The sequence below is a fragment of the Eptatretus burgeri genome, chromosome 4 (genome assembly GCF_056783735.1).
Source record: "Eptatretus burgeri isolate ZD-2024b chromosome 4, Ebu_testis_v1, whole genome shotgun sequence".
Classification (NCBI taxonomy): domain Eukaryota; kingdom Metazoa; phylum Chordata; class Myxini; order Myxiniformes; family Myxinidae; genus Eptatretus; species Eptatretus burgeri.
The window spans coordinates 47,522,923-47,545,094 of NC_140964.1; the positions used below are offsets into that span (position 1 = coordinate 47,522,923).

At 44.1% G+C, this 22,172-nt stretch overlaps 1 protein-coding gene across 5 annotated transcripts in view; it reads left to right on the forward strand.

The window, feature by feature from the left end:
• The window catches only part of LOC147027969 (RNA-binding motif, single-stranded-interacting protein 3-like), an 870,038-nt gene that overhangs the window by 824,646 nt on the left and 23,220 nt on the right, over positions 1-22,172 (forward strand). For all 5 annotated transcript variants that reach the window (XM_085877867.1, XM_085877866.1, XM_085877868.1 and 2 more), the window contains 5 exons: positions 2,250-2,356; positions 5,697-5,740; positions 10,201-10,294; positions 16,939-16,989; positions 19,869-19,979. In XM_085877867.1, coding sequence (XP_085733993.1) covers positions 2,250-2,356; positions 5,697-5,740; positions 10,201-10,294; positions 16,939-16,989; positions 19,869-19,979 — 407 coding nt within the window. The remainder of the gene's footprint in view (positions 1-2,249; positions 2,357-5,696; positions 5,741-10,200; positions 10,295-16,938; positions 16,990-19,868; positions 19,980-22,172) is intronic.

A 22,172-nucleotide genomic window follows, 5' to 3' on the forward strand; every position in this document is an offset into this window, starting at 1 on the left:
GCTTTTTCACCCCCATGTGTCCTTCCCTCCCCCCACCTCCCCTTGATATCACTTTCACCTCTACTCTGCTGTTGGTGTTTCCCCCTTTCTATTTTGTTCCCTTCCATTCTGCTCTAGCGCTTCCACGAGCCTCGATTATGTATACAAAAAAAAGAATCACAAGGGCTACACCGACCATTTTAAGTACCGTACAATGTTTTTTGGTCTGAATGAGACGGAAGTATTTTTAAGATGAGCATTTCCCTTGCTTCACCCAGACCTGTCTTTTTTCTTTTATTTTCTTTGTCAACATAGTCGAGGGTCATGGAAGAGCTTGTACTAGTACACTGAATGGATCAGGACACAACAGGCCAAAAAGAACAGTAGAGAGAGGGGGAAACACCAACAGCAGAGTCGAAGGCCAAGATCGAGGACAAACAATGGGAGTGGGGAGGAATGGGGGGCAGGAGAGGATGCATGTAGTGGACCAGATGGATACAGAAGGAAACTCCAAAGAGGGAAAACTGGAAATTTGGAAGGAGGTTAACAAGGGTAGAAAAGATCATGGTTTGGGATTATGGATGATCTGAGATGGTGATGAACCTTCTGCCAATGTATGGGTTTGTGTAAGTTTCTGTCCAGATTGGTCCATACTTTCATTGAAAATTGGTTTATCTCACACCTCCCCCTTCCCCCTTAACCTCCGAACACCACCCAGCCGACATTCCTCTGTTTATTCCAAACGACACCGTTACACTATCAACTGTGGATGTTTAGGGTGGCTTCATATGATTGCTCAATTGAAAGATAACTTTACCACTGAATTTATTTCCATAATTTTTTTATACAGGGATTGAGACTTGTCGAACAGCAGAACAAGAGAATCAACAGAAAAAAAAAATGGGACAAAAGGTGAAACAGGTGGATGACAATAAACCGATTAACCACAGTACAAAGGAGAGGAAATTGTTGGAGAAGAGTGGGAGTCTGGTCTTGCCAGATATAGTAAAGTACAGTACAGCACCTCAAAATTATTTAATTACACTACGCTATTAATTTTTAACGCAAATACTTTTTCACTCACCCCCCCCCCTTTGGTTCTTTCCCCCTCCCTGAAATTTCTTTCCCAAATCGTTAGATGAAATGAAATAAATTTCCAGTTAAGTGTGTAGCCCCCCCATCTATGGGTCATTTCATCAACGACCATGAAGAAGGAAAACGCGGATGCGAGTCCAGAGAATGTCGAACGTAAGTTCCAGAAAGCGAAAAACTGACTTTGCAAACGGGAAAGCAAAAGGAAAGAGACGTTTTGTTGAAGCAAATTGTCATAAAATGTATTTTCCTCCTCTTTCTACGGAGATCCGCTCTGGCATTTGAGATCAAAAAGGGGAAATCTTTCCCACGTATAGAAACGAACGCATTTCACTCTCTTCTGGCAAGTGAACCACATTTTGAGGGATTTCTATCGACAGAAAGGTGGTGAAGTTTTTATTAATAAAAGGAAATCAAAATGCATGCCCAGTCAAACATCCAAAAGCACTGCAATCAAAGGGATTGGCATCACGGTGACTGCAAGAGGGATGAATGCGTAGCGGCTTGATGCGCATGCATTCGTGTCGGTGAAAAATGCTTTCGGTCTGCCCTGTTAGTTGTTTTCATATGCACTGTGAGACACCACAGCTCGAAGCTCATATTGCAGCTTTCAGGATAAATTAGTTGAAGAGTTTGCCACACCCTCCATCCAGACACTGGGTTTGAATCTCGCCCAACGACCCCCCAGTCTCCTCATTTCCATGGCACGTGCATCCTCTTTACATTCCTCAGCCTTAAGAGTCCGTCGGGCCTATCATGGAGTGCATTTTGATGAATTTTAAAGACTGCGGCCCGACGCTTCCGATAAATGCTACATTGCAGATGAGATCACGGATCCAGATATCTTGATGATTAAGGAACGTAATCAGCAGGTTGCTTTAACTCCTGATACTTGGTTGGCTAATCATGATGTAGAAAGCAAACTCATTAGCTTAGTTTCCTTTTTTTTAATCTACATCGACTGCAGTTCTTCCAGTGACTTGGAAAGATCTTAATGAATTAGGGCATAATGACGCGATTTTATAGATAATATACGCGTGAGATGGTTTCAACAGTTGCCTTCTGAGTTGATGATGTTTGCACTGATCTGTCCCGATGGGTTTTGGGATTTATTTTTGTGACAGAAATTCTTGGTGTAATGTTAGGTCACTAATTGGACGACCACTTTCTTCCCAAAGCACCGACGGAGCCTCTATTGTGCAAGTTTGCCGACGGGGGCCAGAAAAAGCGACAAAACCAGCACAAGTACACGCAGAATGGACGGCCGTGGCCACGAGAAGGCGAGGTGAGGATCCGTGACGTTTTCAGCCCTTTGCTTTCAATCGTTAGATTTGCTGTCTTTCGCATACACGTAGCGATAACAATTCGCTGCAAGTCGGTTGCATTTTACCAGTTCAGTTTTGTTTGGTCATCAGCAACTGATGAATTGAGTAAATTGCGATTTTATCTGATGAGTCTATATCGTAGATTAGTTTCGCACCTCCAACAGCCTTTTCTGGCTAGTGAGTGCATAAAGAACAGACCTTGCTGGCCGCAGTGGGGATGAAGTGAAGTTCACCATTTCAGTGTGTTTTGCTGTTTTTGGATTGCTTACATCGACTGTATACCATATCTAGCTGTTGGTGTGGGAGTGGGCTGACAGGATAGCCTGGAAGTATGCAGACTCGCCATTGAGCTGCCCAGCATGGGTTGGAATCTCAGCACAGCTAAAAATTACCATCTTGGTGTTTAGTAGGCAAGGCGAGGCATCGATGTGTGTCCGATCTATTTAAGCTGGGCCTCTCATCTGCTAGCATTAGTCGGTGGACGTTAAAGATCCTATGGTGTACTTCTCGAAGAGTAGGCGAGCTATCGCCAACACTCTCGCCAAATTCATGCTCCAACCTAAAGGGGACACTGCATCAGCTGCACTGCTGCGAATGTAAGAACTGAAGCTAATCTGCAGCTACATGCTGCATACTAATGGCAACGATGGTGTCGAGTAGAGAAGGAAGAAATGTGAGACTCGAGCTTTTCAAGGAGTGTGTGTGTGTGTGTGTGTGTGTGTGTGTGTGTGTGTGTGTGTGTGTGTGTGTGTGTGTGTGTGTGTGTGTGTGTGTGTGTGTGTGTGTGTGTGTGTGTGTGTGTGTGTGTGTGTGTGTGTGTGTGTGTGTCATACAACATAATGACATTGGGAGTGAATGGACAAATCAACACAGTCGATTGGATTTGATCCCAGGATCCTGGCCAGCCAGCGTCATCGGTGACATCCTCAGATGGGAACACCACAAAGACCATCCTTGAATGTTCTACAAATGTTCTCATGATTGATGTAAAAATGCAAAGACATCTCCTCATGTCTGTCGTTCAAACAATGTATACACTAGCTCAGGTTCCTCCATGAACCTCAGATCATTGCATTAAAAAACAAAATAATAAAGATACGCCTTTACAAAGCACGAGCTGATGTGCCTTGTGGCAAAACGTACGCAGATGCAGGTTAGAGAGGACCAATTTCAGGTTCGGGTGTGCTATCCTATTTTTGGTGATAAATTGTATAATCACACACCAGACGATGACATTCGGAAACATCCGTGGGGTGTCCATGAATTTACAAGCAGGTCAGATAAAAATCAACACAGGCTTTGGAATTTGTACCTGGAGCGACAGGTGGGAATGTGAACCAGACCAACCAATTCGGAATCTCCATTCGGAATGTTTCACTATCAAACGCATCGCTAATTCGCAATTTGTAATGTCGCTTCTCAACAACAAGCAGCGTTTTTGTGACTGCATCAGTTTGTGCCACATTCAGCAGTACAGAGACCATAAGTCGCCACGAGCTTGAAAACATTCTCAATGAAAATGTGTTTAATCAACACAGTATTGACACAGACAATTACAGAACGTTCACCTTCGCTGAACTCAGACTTGTGTGTGCTTTTAATTTCCTAATGGTGCATTATGTCACTTTCAAGTTTATTATCATCAGTCATATGCTCAGCGCTCTACTTTGTGCACTTAAAGATCCCCAACTTCTTGGTACTTCTCAGTACCTCCTGACATTCTAACTTAATGAAACGATCTACAGACCCATGCGTGTATTTTGCGGATGTATTATACAGTGCCTTGTTTGTAATTGCTTTTAGTGTTGTCTTGTCATGTGATACGCAATGCAATTTTCAAGAGCCGACAATCACTTGATCTGATGTTGAACAAATTTGGGACTCCACATCGTAATGTGGGAAAACTCGTGGTGAAGGAGCAAACCCAAACGTCTTGGTCATGGCTGTGGAGACAACCGCAGCTTGCCTTCGTCGGTACACGATTGACTGTGAAAAGTCTGTGACATCAAAGTGTTTCCAAGCCAGTCGGAAACCCACGATGGCAAGACGTGGCACTGTCCACGGGCAATTCGCTGAAGTTGGATTTTTATTTATTTATATTATTTAACGCTCTTAGTGGAGCTGCCATACACACACTTGGACATGCAGGTGAACATATGCAGAGCAACGCAAGACAGTTCGATGGGACAAACAGCCACTGAGTTTGGGGGAAGTGCCGTCACTTCCCGGGGCACTCTGGGTACTATGGACGTCACAACCATGGAGCCACCTTTCTCACCGCACTGAGCAGGGCATTTCTATCGAGGAATTTTCACATCACCATGGATGCCAATCGATGGGGATTGTCTGTATTGTTAACCTTTTAAATGGAGAACGTCAAGCAACTAAGCAGCACATACCATATTTAACGTCTTTGGTATGACTTAGCCAGGACTTGAACCAAAGACCTCACAGACTCGGAGCGCACGCTCTCCAACCATTACACCACCAAGTGTGGTCACTAAAATGGAAACATTTTTGTCTGAAAGGTTGGTGCAGAGGTGAGCTTTGAGTTGTCGACTCCTGGTTTGATTCCCAGCCATACCATAAACTGTCCGGTTGGTGTTCCCCATGCAGTTGGGTGTCCCATCTGCTTCCCGTTGCACCACAAATTGTGCCGTCCCTCGGATGGATGTCAAGTCGGGTGTCCCATCTGCTAGCATTAGTCGGCGGATGTTAAAGGTCCCGTATTCTCTTTCACGAAAAGTAAGCGAGTTATCACCGGCACTCTGAACAAATTACAAATCATTGCCCAATTCGGTTCCAGTTGAACATCAGGACTGGCCAGCCGGTTCCTGAAAGACTTGTACCCAAAAACCCTCTCCGGCCGACCCCACACGAAGGTGGGAGTAAATGTCACCATTAAAATAGTAGTAGTAACAGTCGTAGTAGATGATGACTATGACCTCAAACACCTCTTCAGATGCATTTAATCTCTACTTATTGTTGTTGTTTTTTCTGGTAAATATAACAAAAAAAAAAAACTGACAATGCACTATTGTTGCCATGGTTATAATTTTTGCATGTTTAAAAGTTTCAAAAATGAATCCTTCAAATATTCTTTAAATTTAACCTTTAACTTAATGTTCAAGTTTCTTTCGCCGCTGACTCAGAAGCTTGTTTGAGAAATTGTGACGTTCTTTATTAAAATGGAGATACCAGAGAAAGATTTGAGCACACCACACAAATTATTCAACATTCATTGCCATCATCTCCTTTTTTTGAACCCCTCCCCATCCACCCATCCCCCACCACCCTCAGACTGGAATTGCTTTGACCTATGACCCTTCTGCTCTCCAGAACGGGTAAGTGGCGATCAAGTGAAAGCACCGTTTAAGCACATCACCTGGAAGAACGAGCCACGGACGGGGCTTTAAGATGGCTGTCGGAATTAAACCATCGTGATGCTTTGTCATTTTCCACCTTTGATCTCTTGCCCTTCTGAGCTTTTTGTTTTGTTCACTTGGAAATGAACTCCTTTTTTTAACAACCTAAAAGGTTTTTGGTTGTTTTTTTTGAAACGTATATCGCTGCAATTTTGATGACAATGGGTTTGAACATTCGACATTCTATCAATGTCAAACATGATACCGAGATGGCGAAGCCTTTGTTTCCGGTGAAATATCACGGGTTTTCGGAAGGTTTTGTTGGATCGCTGCTCAAAGGGCCTCCCGAATATGTGACGGTTCGAGGCTTAAGGTGAGGTACGGCTTCTGTCGGAATGGAAGAATTGGAATTTTTTTTTTTCCTTGCACAAGGATACAATGGTAAAAATCGGATCGGATACGAAACCTTTGCGGGGGTTGTGATGCCATTGCATGGTCAGCACATGATTTTGGGGGTTATTTCTCTCCACATTACAGAAACGTCCAAATAAATGTCTTCAGTTGCATCACCCTAGCAACCTGGATCTTTGCACAAACTCCATTTGTTCCGACTGATCATTGAGGTTCAACTAATTGCTTTCTGTTGCCTTATCTTATCGGTGACCAAGCGCTTGCTTCGCGTCACTGGATCAAGTCATGAAAAGTTTGATGATAAAGAATTGGAAATAATTATGAAAGTGAGCAGAACGAGTATAAAAGCTGGCAAGTACCATACCATGAGAATACTATCCCTTTATCTTCTACAAATAAACTGAAGTGCAGTCACGTGCCTGTTGTCATCCATGCATTCAGAAAGTACCACATCTCGAGTCGAAAACGTACAAAAGGACAGGCAGGCGTGCTACGCTCAGGAGTGGTAATGTGAATCAGATAATGACTGCCAGGACTGAAATAGCAGCATGACAATTAGTGACTAAATCTGGCTCAGGATGGTGGAAGGATGCTGCGTGGGCTGATCGGACGGCCTTGAGGTAGGTACGCTTGCATCTAAGCTGTCTAGCCTCGGTTCGAGTCCCGACCCAACTGTTATCCCGGTGTTTCACAGGCAGGGTGATTCATCAATGTGCGTGACATCCCAAGCATTGACGTTAAACGGGCGCCCTGTCTGCCGGCATTCATTGGTGGACGTCAAAGATCCCACAGTGTCCTTCACGAAGAGTAGTTGAGCTATGGCCGGCACCCTGAACAAATTACAATTTTTTTTGCCAGAACCAGCAGAGGCCTTTGCATCAGCAGCACTGCCGCACCCCTCAGCCAATGATGCTACCCCGCAGCCTTGTGCTGCGTACGAATTAAGAAGAAGGACGCTGTGTATGGATAATCGCACAAAGATTATGTTTCGGTTATTGCTGGATACAAGGTTAAAGAGGGTATAAGAGACGGGCGCTGTTGATAATCGAAGTGATCGAGGAAGTAAGCTGATAATCTCCAAAAGCAATGATTGATCATCTGAGGTTGTTGATAAATGATAAAAGATGGCCACATACTGCTGCTCCCAATGACTTTGCTGCTAATACAGGTGTGAATGTTACCTCAAGAACAGAAAGTTAGAGACGGATTCGTAGGATCATATCTCTTCGGGTGTCGAGCTGTTCCAAAACTGCTGCTGGCAACAGGTAACCGGATAAAAAGGTTGAAATGACCATCAAACCACAAACAGCGAGGTGAGCAGAGCTCGAGATGTGTGCTCTTAACAGATAGATCTGAGTTGGAATTCTTCAGCAACGATCGATGATGCTTTGCTAAACGATCGAGATAACGATATCACAGTCAATGTACAACATCTAGATTGAGGCGTGGTTGAAGATCAGTTCATGTTGAGACACCTTTAATCGACACAAAATTTAAGGAACTTATCTGAATGCTGAGAAGTACAGACACCTGTCTTTACCGGGCTGACAGGATGGCCTGGAGGTGTGCACACACACCTCCAAGCTGTCTGGCCTGGGTTTGAATCCCGACCAAGTTATATACCGTCATCCCGGTGTTTCGCAGGCAGGGCGATTCATCAAGGTGTGTGCCGTCCCTCGGATGGACGCTAAACTGAGTGACCCATCTGCCAGCATTCGTTGGTGGACGTTTAAGATCCCACAGTGTCCTTGGCGAAGAGTAGGTGAGTTATCGCCGGCACCAATCACAAATTCTAAATTCCTGCCCCAAACAGCAGAGGGTGTTGCAACCGCGGCACAGCCATGCCCTCAGCCAATGATGCCACCCAGCACGCAGCATTGTGCTGCATACGATCGAAGAAGAATCTGTCTTTACAATGATGTCATTATTTTTGGAAACGTACATCAATGGGTAAGGATTGACCTTCCATAAAAATTATCTTGAGGACCTTTCTGCCAGGTCTGGCTGTTGGTGGATGTTTAAGATCCCATGGTGTCTTAAAAGAGAATTGGGTTATCGCCAGCACCTTGAACAAACATCAAATTCCTGCACCTTTCGTCGATTATCTTGTAGCGGAGTGGTGACCTGTCCAGCATTGGTTATAGCCTTGACATGTTTCTCATTTTGGCAAGAACACTGAGAAGCTCGTCCAAGAGCATTATTATTACCATTATTATTATTATACATACGACTTAATTTTTTTCAAAAAAAGAAAGTAAAAGGGCATTGAGCCAGTCACAGAGCAAGAATATATCATCATTGGACCAAGGGAATACTGGAGTGGATCGGAAGAGCCAACAAGAAGCGCACTCTTTGACGTCACCAGATACGACTCCGCCCTCATTATTACATCATTATACAATACATACTTGTACCAAGTTTGATTTAAACCCCTGAACCTATATTCAAAATATTAAATAATTCTCGCTGCCAGACCATGCGTCCAATGAGGTTAAAATTGAAAACATGTATTTTCCACGACTATGACATCATAACTGTGATGTTTCACTTCAATTGAAGTGGTTCAAGAGAAATATTTTTTTAAGATTTCCGTTCAATCCAATATGATTGCCAGACTGTGTGACCTATTAATTATTGGTGACCACTCTGGTATCCCCAAGGCTTGGGGAGCATGTGGGTGAAATTTCACCTCGATCTGTCAAGCTGTTCTCGAGAAAAAGGTTTTTAAAGGTTTATTCTTCAAAAAAAATCATAGCTGCCAAACCGTGTGACCTATGACATCATAGGAGGAAAACTTTTTGTTCCTCGTGGATAGGTGATCATACCCGTAAAGGATCCCCTCCATCTGTTCAGCCGTTTGGGAGAAGAAGATTTTGAAGTTTCTATGTAAAAAAAAAGGCTGCCGAACCACGTGACCGATGGCATCATCAATTTTTTTCCCCACATCCAATTTAGCCCTAGATGACCCTCAAAAGTTTTCATACTGATTGGATAAAGCGTTCAACATATGCAATTATGATGTCATAACGACATCATTAAAAAAAAATCACTCATTTCCCATGGGGAGTACTTCACATGTGCCAAGTTCCATTTTTTCTTCCATGGAGTGGTTTTGAAGATACAGAGGTCCAAATTTTTTTTACTTTTTCCAGCATGGCTGCTACACCACGTGACCTATGACGTCATAATTATCATTAAAATATTCCAAACGAGTATATGCACCTATGTTGAAAATTTTGTGTCAATTGGATAAGCGGTTGCAGAGAAAACATAGAAAATTAGCATGGACGGACGAACAACCCACAAACATGCCTCCAGCGACTTCGTCAATGGAAGGTAATATTGACTAAAAAAGGACCTAGGGACCTAAAAAAGGACCTCTTTGAAAATGGCAAGACAAAATCAAGAGGTATGCAAGAGCAAGATGGATGAGACTTGCCAAAGGATGATGTTTGTGGAGGTGGCTTGAGGAGGCCTTCAACCAAGAGTGGGATTGATAAGGGATGATTATGATGATGATATTGAAAAGAAAAAAGTTGGCATGTTGTGGACAGGTGCTTCTCCTTCTGAGAAAGTTTTGAACACCCCCACATAAATTATTTTTTCTGGGTTCCCAGAAGTTGTCAATGTTCTGTGGTCACCATAGAAGTGGAATGCCCCATTTTGGATCATGCAAGCCATGGGATCAAATTGCACAAGGAACAGAAACAGTTTTCCATTGTAAATAAAGAAAGCAATAAAATGAGGCCTAGCATCATCAGAATAATGTCGTGAATCACCTCGTATACCGTACCCTCCCACAGTTTGAACCATTGGACCAGCCAGCAGAACCACCACGACACACCTAGTGTTTGCGTATAATTGTACAGGCATTTAAAAGTCTACATTGCACATTGATAGTCGTGCACAAGGTGCTATCGGGAATTGTTCTGAGCATTGTTTCCTGGTTTCAGCTTTTGAAGAAGGCAGAATTAAAATGAACTGAGTGTTGTTTTCCAAAATGACGACATTTTTATTTTCCTCCCCAGGATCTATCCTTCACCTTACACAATGGCGACGAACCGGATGATTGCTCAAGCGACCGTGACCCCTTACATCGCTTCTCCAGTCTCCACCTACCAAGTGAGTGTAACGTAAGACTCCGTGGTACGTGACTACAGATGTGACTGTTACCATGGTGACTTCACACAAATTATCAGAAAATGATGCTCGGCAAAGAACAGCAACGTGTCTGACTCGTACTTATTGCCACTCGCTTTGCAACATGGGGTCTATATGACATCACAGAATGGTAATACGTAGCTGATTACATAAGTTCTGATTTATGCCTCCTGTTTTGAAGGATGACAATGTGAGTCGTAGATTAACTTACATGAGAATGAAGAACAGGAAGAAAAATCATTCATACTCTCAGCTATGCAAATAATCTGGTAATATTGACTTCATGTTTAACTCCATAAACCATTTTATGATCTGCATGACACGGCTCTTAAAGGTGGCTCAGAACTGTCTCGTTCTGGGTGTCATCGCTCTTGCAGTCTGATCCAAAAAAGGATTTCTCGTCCAAACCTCTTCTGGGAATCTTCCAGTGGAGGAGGTTCACTGTTTTGCACAGGGGATGTTAAGCCATCTGTCCTCTCTGAAATTGTGTGGGAATAAAAAATCCTGCGGTATGTTTAACAAAGATGTAGTCACGTTTACGGCCCCACACCGCGACCGATAACTAATATAACTACAAGTCAGGTGAGGAGCTGTGAAACGCCGAAGAGGTTGCTTTGATGATGGCCGGCTCAAAGCCAATTTGGAGCCGCTCGCTCGCTTGAGCAGAGGTGAGCGATTCTGTTGTGTGAGCTAGTCCTTCGCCGGTTATCAGGATTTTAACTCAACGTGGATCCCCAGGGAGAAGCCAATGATACATTGGTGACAGATTGCAGAGTAGACATGCACAACTTACAAAATAGAGGTTTATTGAAATAAAAGTAATGGGCACAAGACATGAAAACAGATGGGTCCAGTGGGATGAAGACATGTGATAAAGGAAGATAACTTTTTTTTTTTTGAACCCTCACATGACAAGAAAACCCCCTTCTGTGGACACACACACACACACACACACACACACACACACACACACACACACACACACACACACACACACACACACACACACACACACACACACACACACAAACACACAAACCAGGCAAGGGCTTTAGAGCTCTATGTCCTCAAGGAAACATTTTGTAGATCAGAGCAGAAAGTTGCAGAGCAGTGCAGGACAGAGAGCAGCACAGGGGACCACCGGCAGAGATCGCAGCCCAGCAAAAATGTCCCCGTCAGGGGAAGAGCTCTGCACCATGGCGTTCCAAGGCGAAAAGAGAGATGGTTCTCAAGTAGCCTCCACAGCCTATCCTCTCAACTCTTGTCCCTTGTATGATGCGACGCAGCCTCTGAGAAAGCACATCCAAGCTGATGGCCCATGGCTCTGGCCAATAATGGCACTCCTCACTGCCAGCAAGTCCAGCCAACAATACGCCGTGTTATTGTCGCATTGTCCACACTGGGGCCTTCCAAGCTAAAGACTCGGCCCACCCCAGGTGACATTGATGGCACCAGCATTGACGTTTCACACACACGCCAATGCTGGAGAGAGGGGGAGTCGGGGAGAAGGGAGCAAACTTTGTGCCGTGTGCTCGCCGACTTCATAATAATTACGCTCTCGGCGTTCCTCCACCTTTCCTTGCTTGGCCCTTGCTGATTCAGACAGGGAGGATGCATCACGTGACACGTTAACCCAGATAACCTTTCTCCAGCTCACAACACCAGTTTCCTATGGCATACAAAAACAGGACAACTTAACTAAATGTGAATTCTTCATTCGAGGCAAAAATGAACTATCGTATGCGAGCACATCGATAACTTCCCTGTACCCCACACACGTAACAATATATTTAAAATTGAGCTGAACCGTGGAAAACATCACCTTCCAGATTAATGACTCGGTTGCCTGCAACATGATGAACCAGGTTCATGCATGCAGTCTCATCCAAAAAGGGTTCCCCCCCCCCCCCCGCCCCAAACTTCTTCTGGAAAAGCTTCCATTCATGTATTTAAGCTTCCGTGTTCACACAGATAATCTACTACCAAATCCTTATGAATTCACAATAATTTATAAAAAAAATTATCCTTATCAACATCTTGGTGTTCACATGAAATACGGGTCAGACGATGGGTTGCAAAGTAGTCGGCTTCACGCGAAGGCATTGGCATGTTTACAGATCCCATTACAGCTTGTGAGTTTTCCCTTGGGTGGCAGCACATTCCTGACCAAACGCTTCCACGTTTTCACACATATTTAATCCGTACTATTAATCCATGGACCCAGACGGATTAACTGGTTTGAAGCTCCGATATATCAACTGCTGATCACATACATCTCAGCTCTCGAAACTTCTGCTTTAGACTGAACCTCTGCGACCTCAACACTCATTATGCGCACACAGGAGGGTGGACACACCTGAAGACACTGATGACACCAACTGACCTTCGTTTTACCATTTTCAAGGTGATGCATTCAAAGTCATGTCGTTGTTGGACATCACCTGCTGCGCTTTCACCTTTTGGGGGAAAGAAATTCCTATAGCTGTGTCACACAAGAAAGGGAACGACTTCTAATCTCAATTGTGGACTGATCAATCGATATTCTATATTCCTTATAATAACAGGCTTCAGTCTGTCTATCATGTCACGTAGGATATGATTAATTTCGGATAATTTAGGAACACAATTAGGCCACTTTAATAAGGTAATGAAGAAATAATAAGTAAGAATGCCCTCTTGCTTTGAAGAACAGGAAGTAAGGGGTTGGGGAGGACAGAGTTGGGAAGGAGGGCAGAGTAGGGACATAATTGGGAGAGAGAGAGAGGAGAGAGAAGGGACAGAGTTGGGAAGTTCTCAACCCCCACCCTCCTTTGAGGGTGGGGGTTGAGAACTTGGGGTGGGTGGGAGTTCATTTAATCAAGTAACTCTTCTTTGCATACTATTATTGAAGTTATATTTCACATTTTGCGTACTTTCGGCAGGTACCGAGTCGTATAATATAATCTATTATTATTATAAATGTGAAGTATGGCGTCTGTCTGTGCGTTAGCACATTCGGCTGTCTCCCGTTTCCGGTGGCCGCTTCCTGCGCTGCTTTTGAAAAGCTCTGCACACTGTCAAAGCTCAACAATCAACCAGAAAAAAAAATGCATGATACCAAACGAGATACATTTTAAACATATAAATACAACATAGAATCACAGTTTGTTTATGTACAGTGCATTAAGGTATGACCTGGGCTGGCAGGATGGCCGTGAGGGATCCACACTCGACTCTAAGCTGAACAGCCTGGGTTTGAATTCCGAGCCTGCTATAAACTGTCATCCCAGTGTTTCACAGGCAGGGTGCTTCATCAATGTGTGTACCATCCCTCCAATGGACATTAAACTGAGCATCCCTTCTACCGATATTAGTTGGTGGACATTAAAGGTCTCCACGGTGTCCTTCGTGAGGACTGGGTGAGGTATCACTGGCACCGTGGCCAAATTCCTGCTGGGAAGGCAATGGCAAACCACCCAGTATAAACCTTGCTCGGTCAGCTGCTTCAGTGGCATGGACAGTCTGTGACAGAGTATGAGGATTATCACAAAGTTTAACAAACCATGTCAGCATTGTTAATAACAGTAGCTGATACTAAAAGTCTTTCAACAAAGGTTACAGTGCAAGGCAGTCATTTAATTAAAGAAAACCTCCCTCCATTTAGCAATGTGACCTAAAAATAACGTTTCATTATAAACTTCAAAGAGGTCCAAAATAAGCTTAAATTTAATACTCGATGGCGTAAGTAATTTGTTGATGTTTGAGGAATCTGGCATTTAAAAGCCTGGCCAAGTAATGAGTTATATGAAAGACTTTAAATATGGTGCGTGGTGTTTCCTTGCTTGATGCTCAACATTTTAAAAGGATAGAGCCATGGACATATGGAGAGAGGGAGGGGAGGCTGGAGAGGTGAGAGGACATGGGTGGGGATGAGATAGGGAGGATGGGGGGGAGAGAGAGAGAGAGGGGGGAGAGAGAGGGGAGGGAAGAAGTTTCCTTCTGTATCTATTGCTGTCCACCCCATTGTTTGCCCAAGTCTCCCTCTATTTTGTCATTCAACTCTGCTGTTGGTGCCCCCCTCCCCAACTGCTGTTCTTTTTGTCCTGTTGAGTTCTGATCCATTCAGTGTTCTCGCTTTTCTACGAGCCGTGACTCAGTTATTGTATTCAGTCACAGTTTGGCAACCATGATGCAGGCTTGATGGCACGAATGGTCTCTTTCTGTGTTGAAGTTCCTTGGAATGGGAAATAATCCATTATATATTGTGAACCGTGGTGTCTGTCCGTGCGTTCGTCTGTTTCCCGTTTACGGCGGCCGCTTCCTGCACTCTATTGAAAAGCTCAACATTCACTTTTGAAATGACAGAGAACAGGCATGAGTAATGTTGATGCCAAATCTTATTTCACAACCAAGATAATTTGCCCTCTTTTTAGACAAATTCAACCTCCTCCTGCCCAATGGTGCTCCACCATTTTGCGGTCGGCGGTATAAGTAGCTCAGAGCTTTAGCTCTGAGTGAAACAAAGAGTGCAACACAACCTTTTTAAAATCCGTGAAATATCATTTAAATTGATCGATTAACTTAAACTTTTCCCGTCACTGGGGAGGGATACTTTTGCTTGTAATATAATACTGAATAACATAATACAAGCAACTTCAATGCAGGACGTCATTCAGTCCATCAAGCCTGCTCAATGGGTACCAATGTGTGGTTGTTTGGCCGTGCTCTATCTTTTTAAAATGCTGAGCGTCAAGTAGGGAAGCTCTAACCATTACACCACCAAGTCTGGATAAAGAATGAAGGTCTTGATAGAGCAGTCTTTGTCCAAGTCGATTTTGGCGCAAACAAGTGGGAGATATAACAAAATGTCGAGGACAAAGTGGAATGCAAGTAAATTTTTGGAGAGCGAACTGAGTATTTTCGCAAGTCCGGTTTATGACAACGCCATTATGAAACGTCTGATCATTATTCGTCGCAAAAGCAATGAGAGGCAGGAAATTTATGGTGCGAAAAGGATGAGGGGGAGGTGGGTCGGGAGTTTTATTGATGAGTCGGCGAAAAGAATTCCATCTGTTGTTTCTGTTTAATAATAATGAAATAAAAACAGATTGTCATGACAGCCGCTGAATGAGTGTACGGACACGATGTGATTTATTCTCGACACTTTGAAATGTCAATGTGGAGTAATTAAATGAAGGCAGATAAACAATACGAGTAACCGTGACCTCCATAAGTGTTCAAAAACTCACTTAAAGTAACAAATTGATTTTTTTTTTCTTTTGCTTCATGTCACATACTCTTGAAAAGAACTCTCTCTCACACTCTCTGTCTCTGTCTCTATCTCTCTGTCTCTCCCTCCCCCTGTCTCTCCCTCCCCCTCTCTCTCTCCCCCTCCCTCTCCCTCTCGTTATGCCCACAGACCACAGGGTTTACCATTACCTACCTTGATGACCACAAACAATAGACAATGCCGGAATGAATTTTGACGATAATCGCACACTTTTTCGCTCATATCAAGAATGAACATTTGTCCCACCCCACCATGAAATGGTTAAGTGATTAAATCTGAAATCTCATTCTTCCTTGCAGGGCTTCAAGACAGTTGTTCACCGGCCACCATCTCAGATCATCCCCATTCAAAACCATGATCTTTTCTACCCCCGTTAACCCTCTCCAATCCTAGCTCTTTCCAAGTTTACAGTGTTTCTTTCCTGACAGTTTGTGGCTGTATCTAACTTGTCCATCACCTGTGTCTTCCCTGAGTCCTCATTGTTCCTCACATCCCTTATCTTTGAAGTCTCTCTTTATTTTGCCCCTCAACCATGCTGTTGGTGTGCTTCTCCAATCTCTGCTCTTCCTTTTGCTCTGTTACGTCCTGATTTGTTCTGTAATCTAGCTCCTCCATGAGCCTCGACATTGGTATATTTAGCCCATCATTTTTTGTGCAAAGCATATTACCAATCAACTTGTATGTTATTCTACCTGTCGGAAATCCTGTGCGTAGATGTGACATAGATATTGTGAGCCCGATTGGCCTCTTCCAGATGCTTTCTCTTTTGCTTCCAGTGAACTTTGCACCAACCAGTTGAAAGGTCATTGATAAATCCCCACTAAGGATCATTATGGATAAGGTTTAGTAACACAGGTGAGCAACACTTTATATCTGCAAGTGAGCTACTCCTTCCGTGTCCAAGTAAATTGTCTCTTTGTAGTTCGTGAAATTGACGTCATCGCTCAAGAAAATGCACATTGTGCAGACATTCGTGGATCACATTTGGTTCACTCTCTACCCCCAAAGCACTTGAACCTTTCCATGTCAATGCACCTGTGTGATATTTGGCACATCCAGTGCCATCGCTTAATGAGTTTCCAGCCGGTACATCCCCACTAGCACACCAAAGGATTCCTCGCTAAAAGGGGGCGTCACTTTGACCCGCAGCATGCTGGGGCAGCCACCTGCTTAATGAATTGGCAAAGGGTGGAGAAGTGTTTTGGCAGCACTGCTGTCAATGCTAGCGGAGTAACAGGCATTCCCGGTCCCACCGCAGATTACAGAAAAATGGCTTCCTGCTAATCTAACGTTTGTTTTCTTTTTGTGCCCTCCCTCCTGTCCCCCAACTTTTCAGGTTCAAAGCACTTCTTGGATGCCTCACCAACCATACATCATGCAGCCCGCGGTATGGTTTCCTTTTTCTCTTTCCCTTGCCTACAGGCCGACAAGCAGAAATCTCACCGCAAAACAAAAACCACGACCACACCTTCATCTCTAACTCTAAGAAAATTTCGAGCGGACCCTCTGACGTACCGACGTAAAAATGAACAGCTGTGGTTGGTTAATATTCAATTACATTTAAGGACGTGTGTACCAAGCACAAATTGCCCAAGTGCTCGGTGAGCTAGGCCCGAATCCGGTTGTAAACTGTGGGATCGTGTGCATGGTCTGTTGTTGTCGTCATATCTCTCTCTTGTTTCTGTCTGTGCCCGCACTACGCGTGCTCACCCCCATTACGAATACGCAGCTGATGTACGTAGAGGAGAATGGACGTAGCAGTCTTCAATCTGACGTAACTATGACGCTTCTTCCGGCATTTGTTGCATGGAGGCTTTTTTGACGCAGATTGCATGGGCACGAGCGGATGACAAAGGCACAAATGGCGGCGAACGAGCAGGTTGCACTCTCGAGATTGTGCCATGGCACTTTGTTGTCCCAAAAGCACCGAAACACAATACGTGAAGGCTTTTGTGCGTTGCACACTTTACTGCGTTTGGATATACGCAACTACTTAACGCCGATGCATTATTGATGAAATTTTCGCTGCCATAATGAGTGTGCTGCAGCATTTTCACTGCGCTTTTGGCAAATGTGTCGCAGAAAACATCTCACATGCTTCCATAACGCTTCATCTCAAGCCAAAGCACTGCATGAACAGCAAGGCCTGGCCAACAGCAGAGCGGTTGTTTTTTTTTGCCGCCCGGACTTTTTGTTTTTCGATGAACCGCCTGGAACCGAGGATGTAATCGCGTATGGAAGCGGTTTGGTGTTGGGAATGGAATGTGTTTACAAGTCGAATGTACTGTTTGCCAACAGACCCTCACTCCTCCATCCCTCTCCTTCCATATGTGACAAGATTATTTTGGTTAAATGTCACATCCTGAATGGTAACTTCACATCAAAACTAAAAAGTTCCACCATGTTATTCTAACGAGCATTTTGATCGACCTTCAGTGTTGTTGATAATCATCAACCTTGTTCGTATCGCACACTTTAATTTTACTTGCAGTGGTTCTCCTAATACGGATGGATGAACCCACGCCCTTTTCCGACGCATTGCTGCTGCCAAAGCAATCTCAGTGCGGCAAGGGTCCACTGGGTGGTTTGCCATCGCCTTCCCAGCTGTAGTATATTCAAGTCACTCCTACTTCATTAACGGCCATAATCACCCCCACCCCTTCTTGAGGGGTAGAGTGGGGAGTTTTTGTCCCAAGTCTTCCACGAACCGACTGGCCGGGCTTGACGTTTGTAATTTGTCTCGGGGTGCCGGAGGTAACTCGCGTCCTATTCCAAAAGACACCGTGGGATTTTTAACCACCACCAACTTATGTAAGCAGATGGAATGTCTGGCTTAATGCCCATCCGAGGAACGGTACACTTTGTGATGTAACGCCGAGAGTTTATAGTCGGGTTGGGAATCGAACCTAGACTAGACAGCTCAAAGGTAATTGCACTACTTTTGCAACATCCTGTCAGATTGCAGCTGCAATGGTCTTGAAAGGAATTTGGAAGCTAGCAAGGGTGCCAGCACACAATGGCTGACTCTGCATGACGCCGTGGGAGCTCTAACATCCACCAGCTAATGATGGCAGATGGGACACCTGGCTTAATATCCGTCCGGTGCAGCAAACCCTTCTCTTTTCTTAATTTACCTGTCCCTTCTCCTCCTGCCTTCCCATCTGCCCTCCACCCCCACTCCTCTTGTGCAGACATAATAAATGTATGACCCCTTACCATATTTGGTAGTGTAACACATGTCGAGTTCATTTCTTCTGGCAAAATTGAATTGTGTCCAATGTGGTTTGGAGTAAACTGGGAGCTATCTACATATTACATAATCACAATGAGAGTGGAAGGGGGGATTTAAAAAATAATGAGCATGTATTGATGGCCACATGGTACTTTCTTGTTTGAAGGTGTTATGAAGCCAGATGCTGGGAATTATGTACAGTAACACCTGTAATTGTGTGGCCACATCGTGAAGAAGGTGGCCGCAGTGTGCATGTTGTCAGTCCCCTACAAGAAGGGAACAGATAGCCATGTATGCAATGGGTTTCCAGCAGTGACGTCTGTGTAGTCGGTCTCCCCACACAGTGCTTTTCCACCAACCCACACCGCATGCAGGTCCTTCATACATTTGACTGCCTGTTTACAAGAAAGACCTCTCTCAAGATTTTGTGGTCATGATGTCATTCTCTCGAGCCGGCTATTTGGCCACATGGTTAAAGATTTGTTTATTTCTTCAAAGACGAGTGGGTTCGATTCATACAGCCACCCACTCTCACCATCCTGTATTGGCAAGCATGGCGAGTCTGCCAAACACCCATAAATGTGGGCTGAAGTTGGTCTTCGTCCTGAAGTAGGGCTCAAATAGGCTAGTTTAAAGTTTAAGGATCATTCTGCATTAAAACTAAAGACCAAGTTAAATAGTACGGTATGGTGCATTGGTTACTTGCATTGCATTGGGTGGGAGGAGGTGTGGCCACCTTGACAAAGGCCAAGTGGTCATTGGCAAATGGCAGACTTTGAACAAGCTAAGACATAACTTACACGTCAACACGCCAGGAACTTATCTTTCAAAAACATTCAAACACATACAGTTTCAAACCGAAAACATTCTGTGGACAGCTGAGACCGCATGGCAAAAATAAATAAAATGGTGTATAAGTGTGTAAAGGTAAATATGGCACTTCGTTCATCATGTAATCCTTTGTGACTGGTGGTGGAGAATGCATACCTCCAAGCCAAGCGACTTATGTGTTGTGACTCTTCTGCTTCCCTCAGGGCACAGTGCTTCCCTCTCCAATGGACCACACAATGTCCATGCAGCCTAGCGGTGTCATGGGGATGCTTTCGCAGCAGATGTCCCACCTGTCTATGGGCAGCACCCCCACCGTAAGTACCGAACCGTGTTGCTCGTGCGTTACAGGCACTGACGGTTTAACCCTTCGACCCACAGTTACATCCATTCACATTGACACGTCGTGAGGGTCCACGTGGCCCCTATGTTTTCGCATTGTTTTGGAAGAGCAAAGAATAATAACCTAAATTATTGCCGTGTTCCTCTATTTTAATGATTCCGAAGAAATGTAAGAAAAACAATATTGTCAAAAGCATGCAATAAGTTCATCCCAAATTTTTTTTTTAGGTGAGACACCAACATTTAACATGGTGTCACAAAGGGGAGTTTTAAACAAGTTAACAAGTGCATTTTGTGTATCTGTTACACACGACAACACTGTTCCTGGCAAACATCACTTCAAACTTTGTCGCGTGTGAGTAACTCGAGCATCTCTGAGCGGTGCTCTGACTGTAGGGTGTTTGAGCGAGGGAGGGGTGGGGATTTGGATGTCCTTCCAAATAACGATGTTTCTTTGCTCGATATTTAATCCGTACTATTAATCTATGGACCCAGACGGATTTACTGTTTTTTGAAGCTCCTTGCACAATACAGTGAGTTTCCTTGCTCGATCACACAGTGTAAGGAGGTTAATGGTTTCTATAGCCCTGCATTTCATGTGTTTTCGGGCCACCCTTCTATTGACAAAGTCTCTTAAAACGAAACACCTACCGTGCGACACTCTCAAGTTCTAATCTGGATGCAACCAGCGGATAAAGGTGTGCATTCTATGCGACAATGTCCATTAGATTGTTCCATGTTTATATCTCTCACCCTCTTCCTGTCTGTCTTTTACATCTTTTTCAAATCTTTCATCGGTGACATTAATGCTTCCTCAATTATTTGATTGGAGTGTGTGATGCAGTTGGTTCCTTCTTGCCACTTGTGGCCACACTGGCATTGTGGGGCATTGTGCTCAGCAGGAAGACAGTTTTATTCTTCTTCCTTATTTTTGGTATGTAGTTCACCACTGTAATATTGAGTTTGAATCAAGATTACAGATGAGCAAATATCCCGGCTACGCACGGGCTGCGTAATTGTTGGAATGTCTGGCTCGTATTTTCGCATGGCGCCGTTTTTCTCCCAAGAGATTCCTCCAACCAAAGCTTGAAAAAGTTATAAATCGTCACATCGATTCCTGAGTTGTACATCGTGCTACACAAGGCCCTCTCACAATATTGGAACCCAAGGATGTCTGCACAGGCTCTCCCAAGCTGAAGGTCTGTGTACACCCCTGCTATTGATGGTGCTCGAATCATAGGGCCAGAATATTTTCCGTCCGTACTTTGCAGGTTTCTTTGGCATATATTGCCTGAACTTGCAGCATCTCAAAAAGGGATAAGTTGCTCATCAACAGTGACATTTCCATTTGGAATCATAATCTTTCTGCAATTTGGAACAGACATATCCCATATGTCAGCCACAGTCACGTGATCAGTGTTCACCCTCTCCTGCCTTGTACGTTTTGCCATCAAAGCCCAGCAGCCGTTCGGATGTTTGTAAACCAGTTCACAGACATAGTCGCTCCTTTATTGGATTGGAACTTTTACGAACAAAGTTCCCTTGCTCGAAACATCCAAATTATATTCAACACTGGCCAGAGTAAGTAAGCCCGGAAATGCCTTCGGTTTCTAAACTGAAAAGGGCTGCCTCGTCTTGCCCTTTTTTGCAGTCTCTGCCTCTCTGGCTGTCAAGGTTTGTTCGTAAAGAAATTTCTCCAGAATTGCAGGACTGACAAAGTGGGCCCAAGCATCTCTTTGTGTTCTGACTAAAACCCCTGGAGCTGAACCTGAAACTCCTCTCGAGTATATTAATGTGTTGGAACTCTCGGTTGCTGAAGGGTCAGGACTCTAAATGGTTCCATTGCAGGCTATTCCGTTTCAATCAAGCTCACTTGGATGTGCTGTGATGCTGCCCGACCATATTGCTTTGCTGTTCACTCATTCAAATCGGATACTTCCGAAACTCCGACATGAAACAACACCATAAACACGCATATTTGGTTCAAAAGAATGGGATCCACGGATGTACAAAAATATTTTCTTGGAAACGCCATCTTAGGGTAACCTGGCAGGTTATCCTGATATCTTGGAAGAAAAAGGAAACAACCAGGAAGGGTCAAAATGGCTCTTACCATGTGCAATCTTTATCAACTTGAGGATAGCTTGCTGGGAGTCCAAAATATTTAT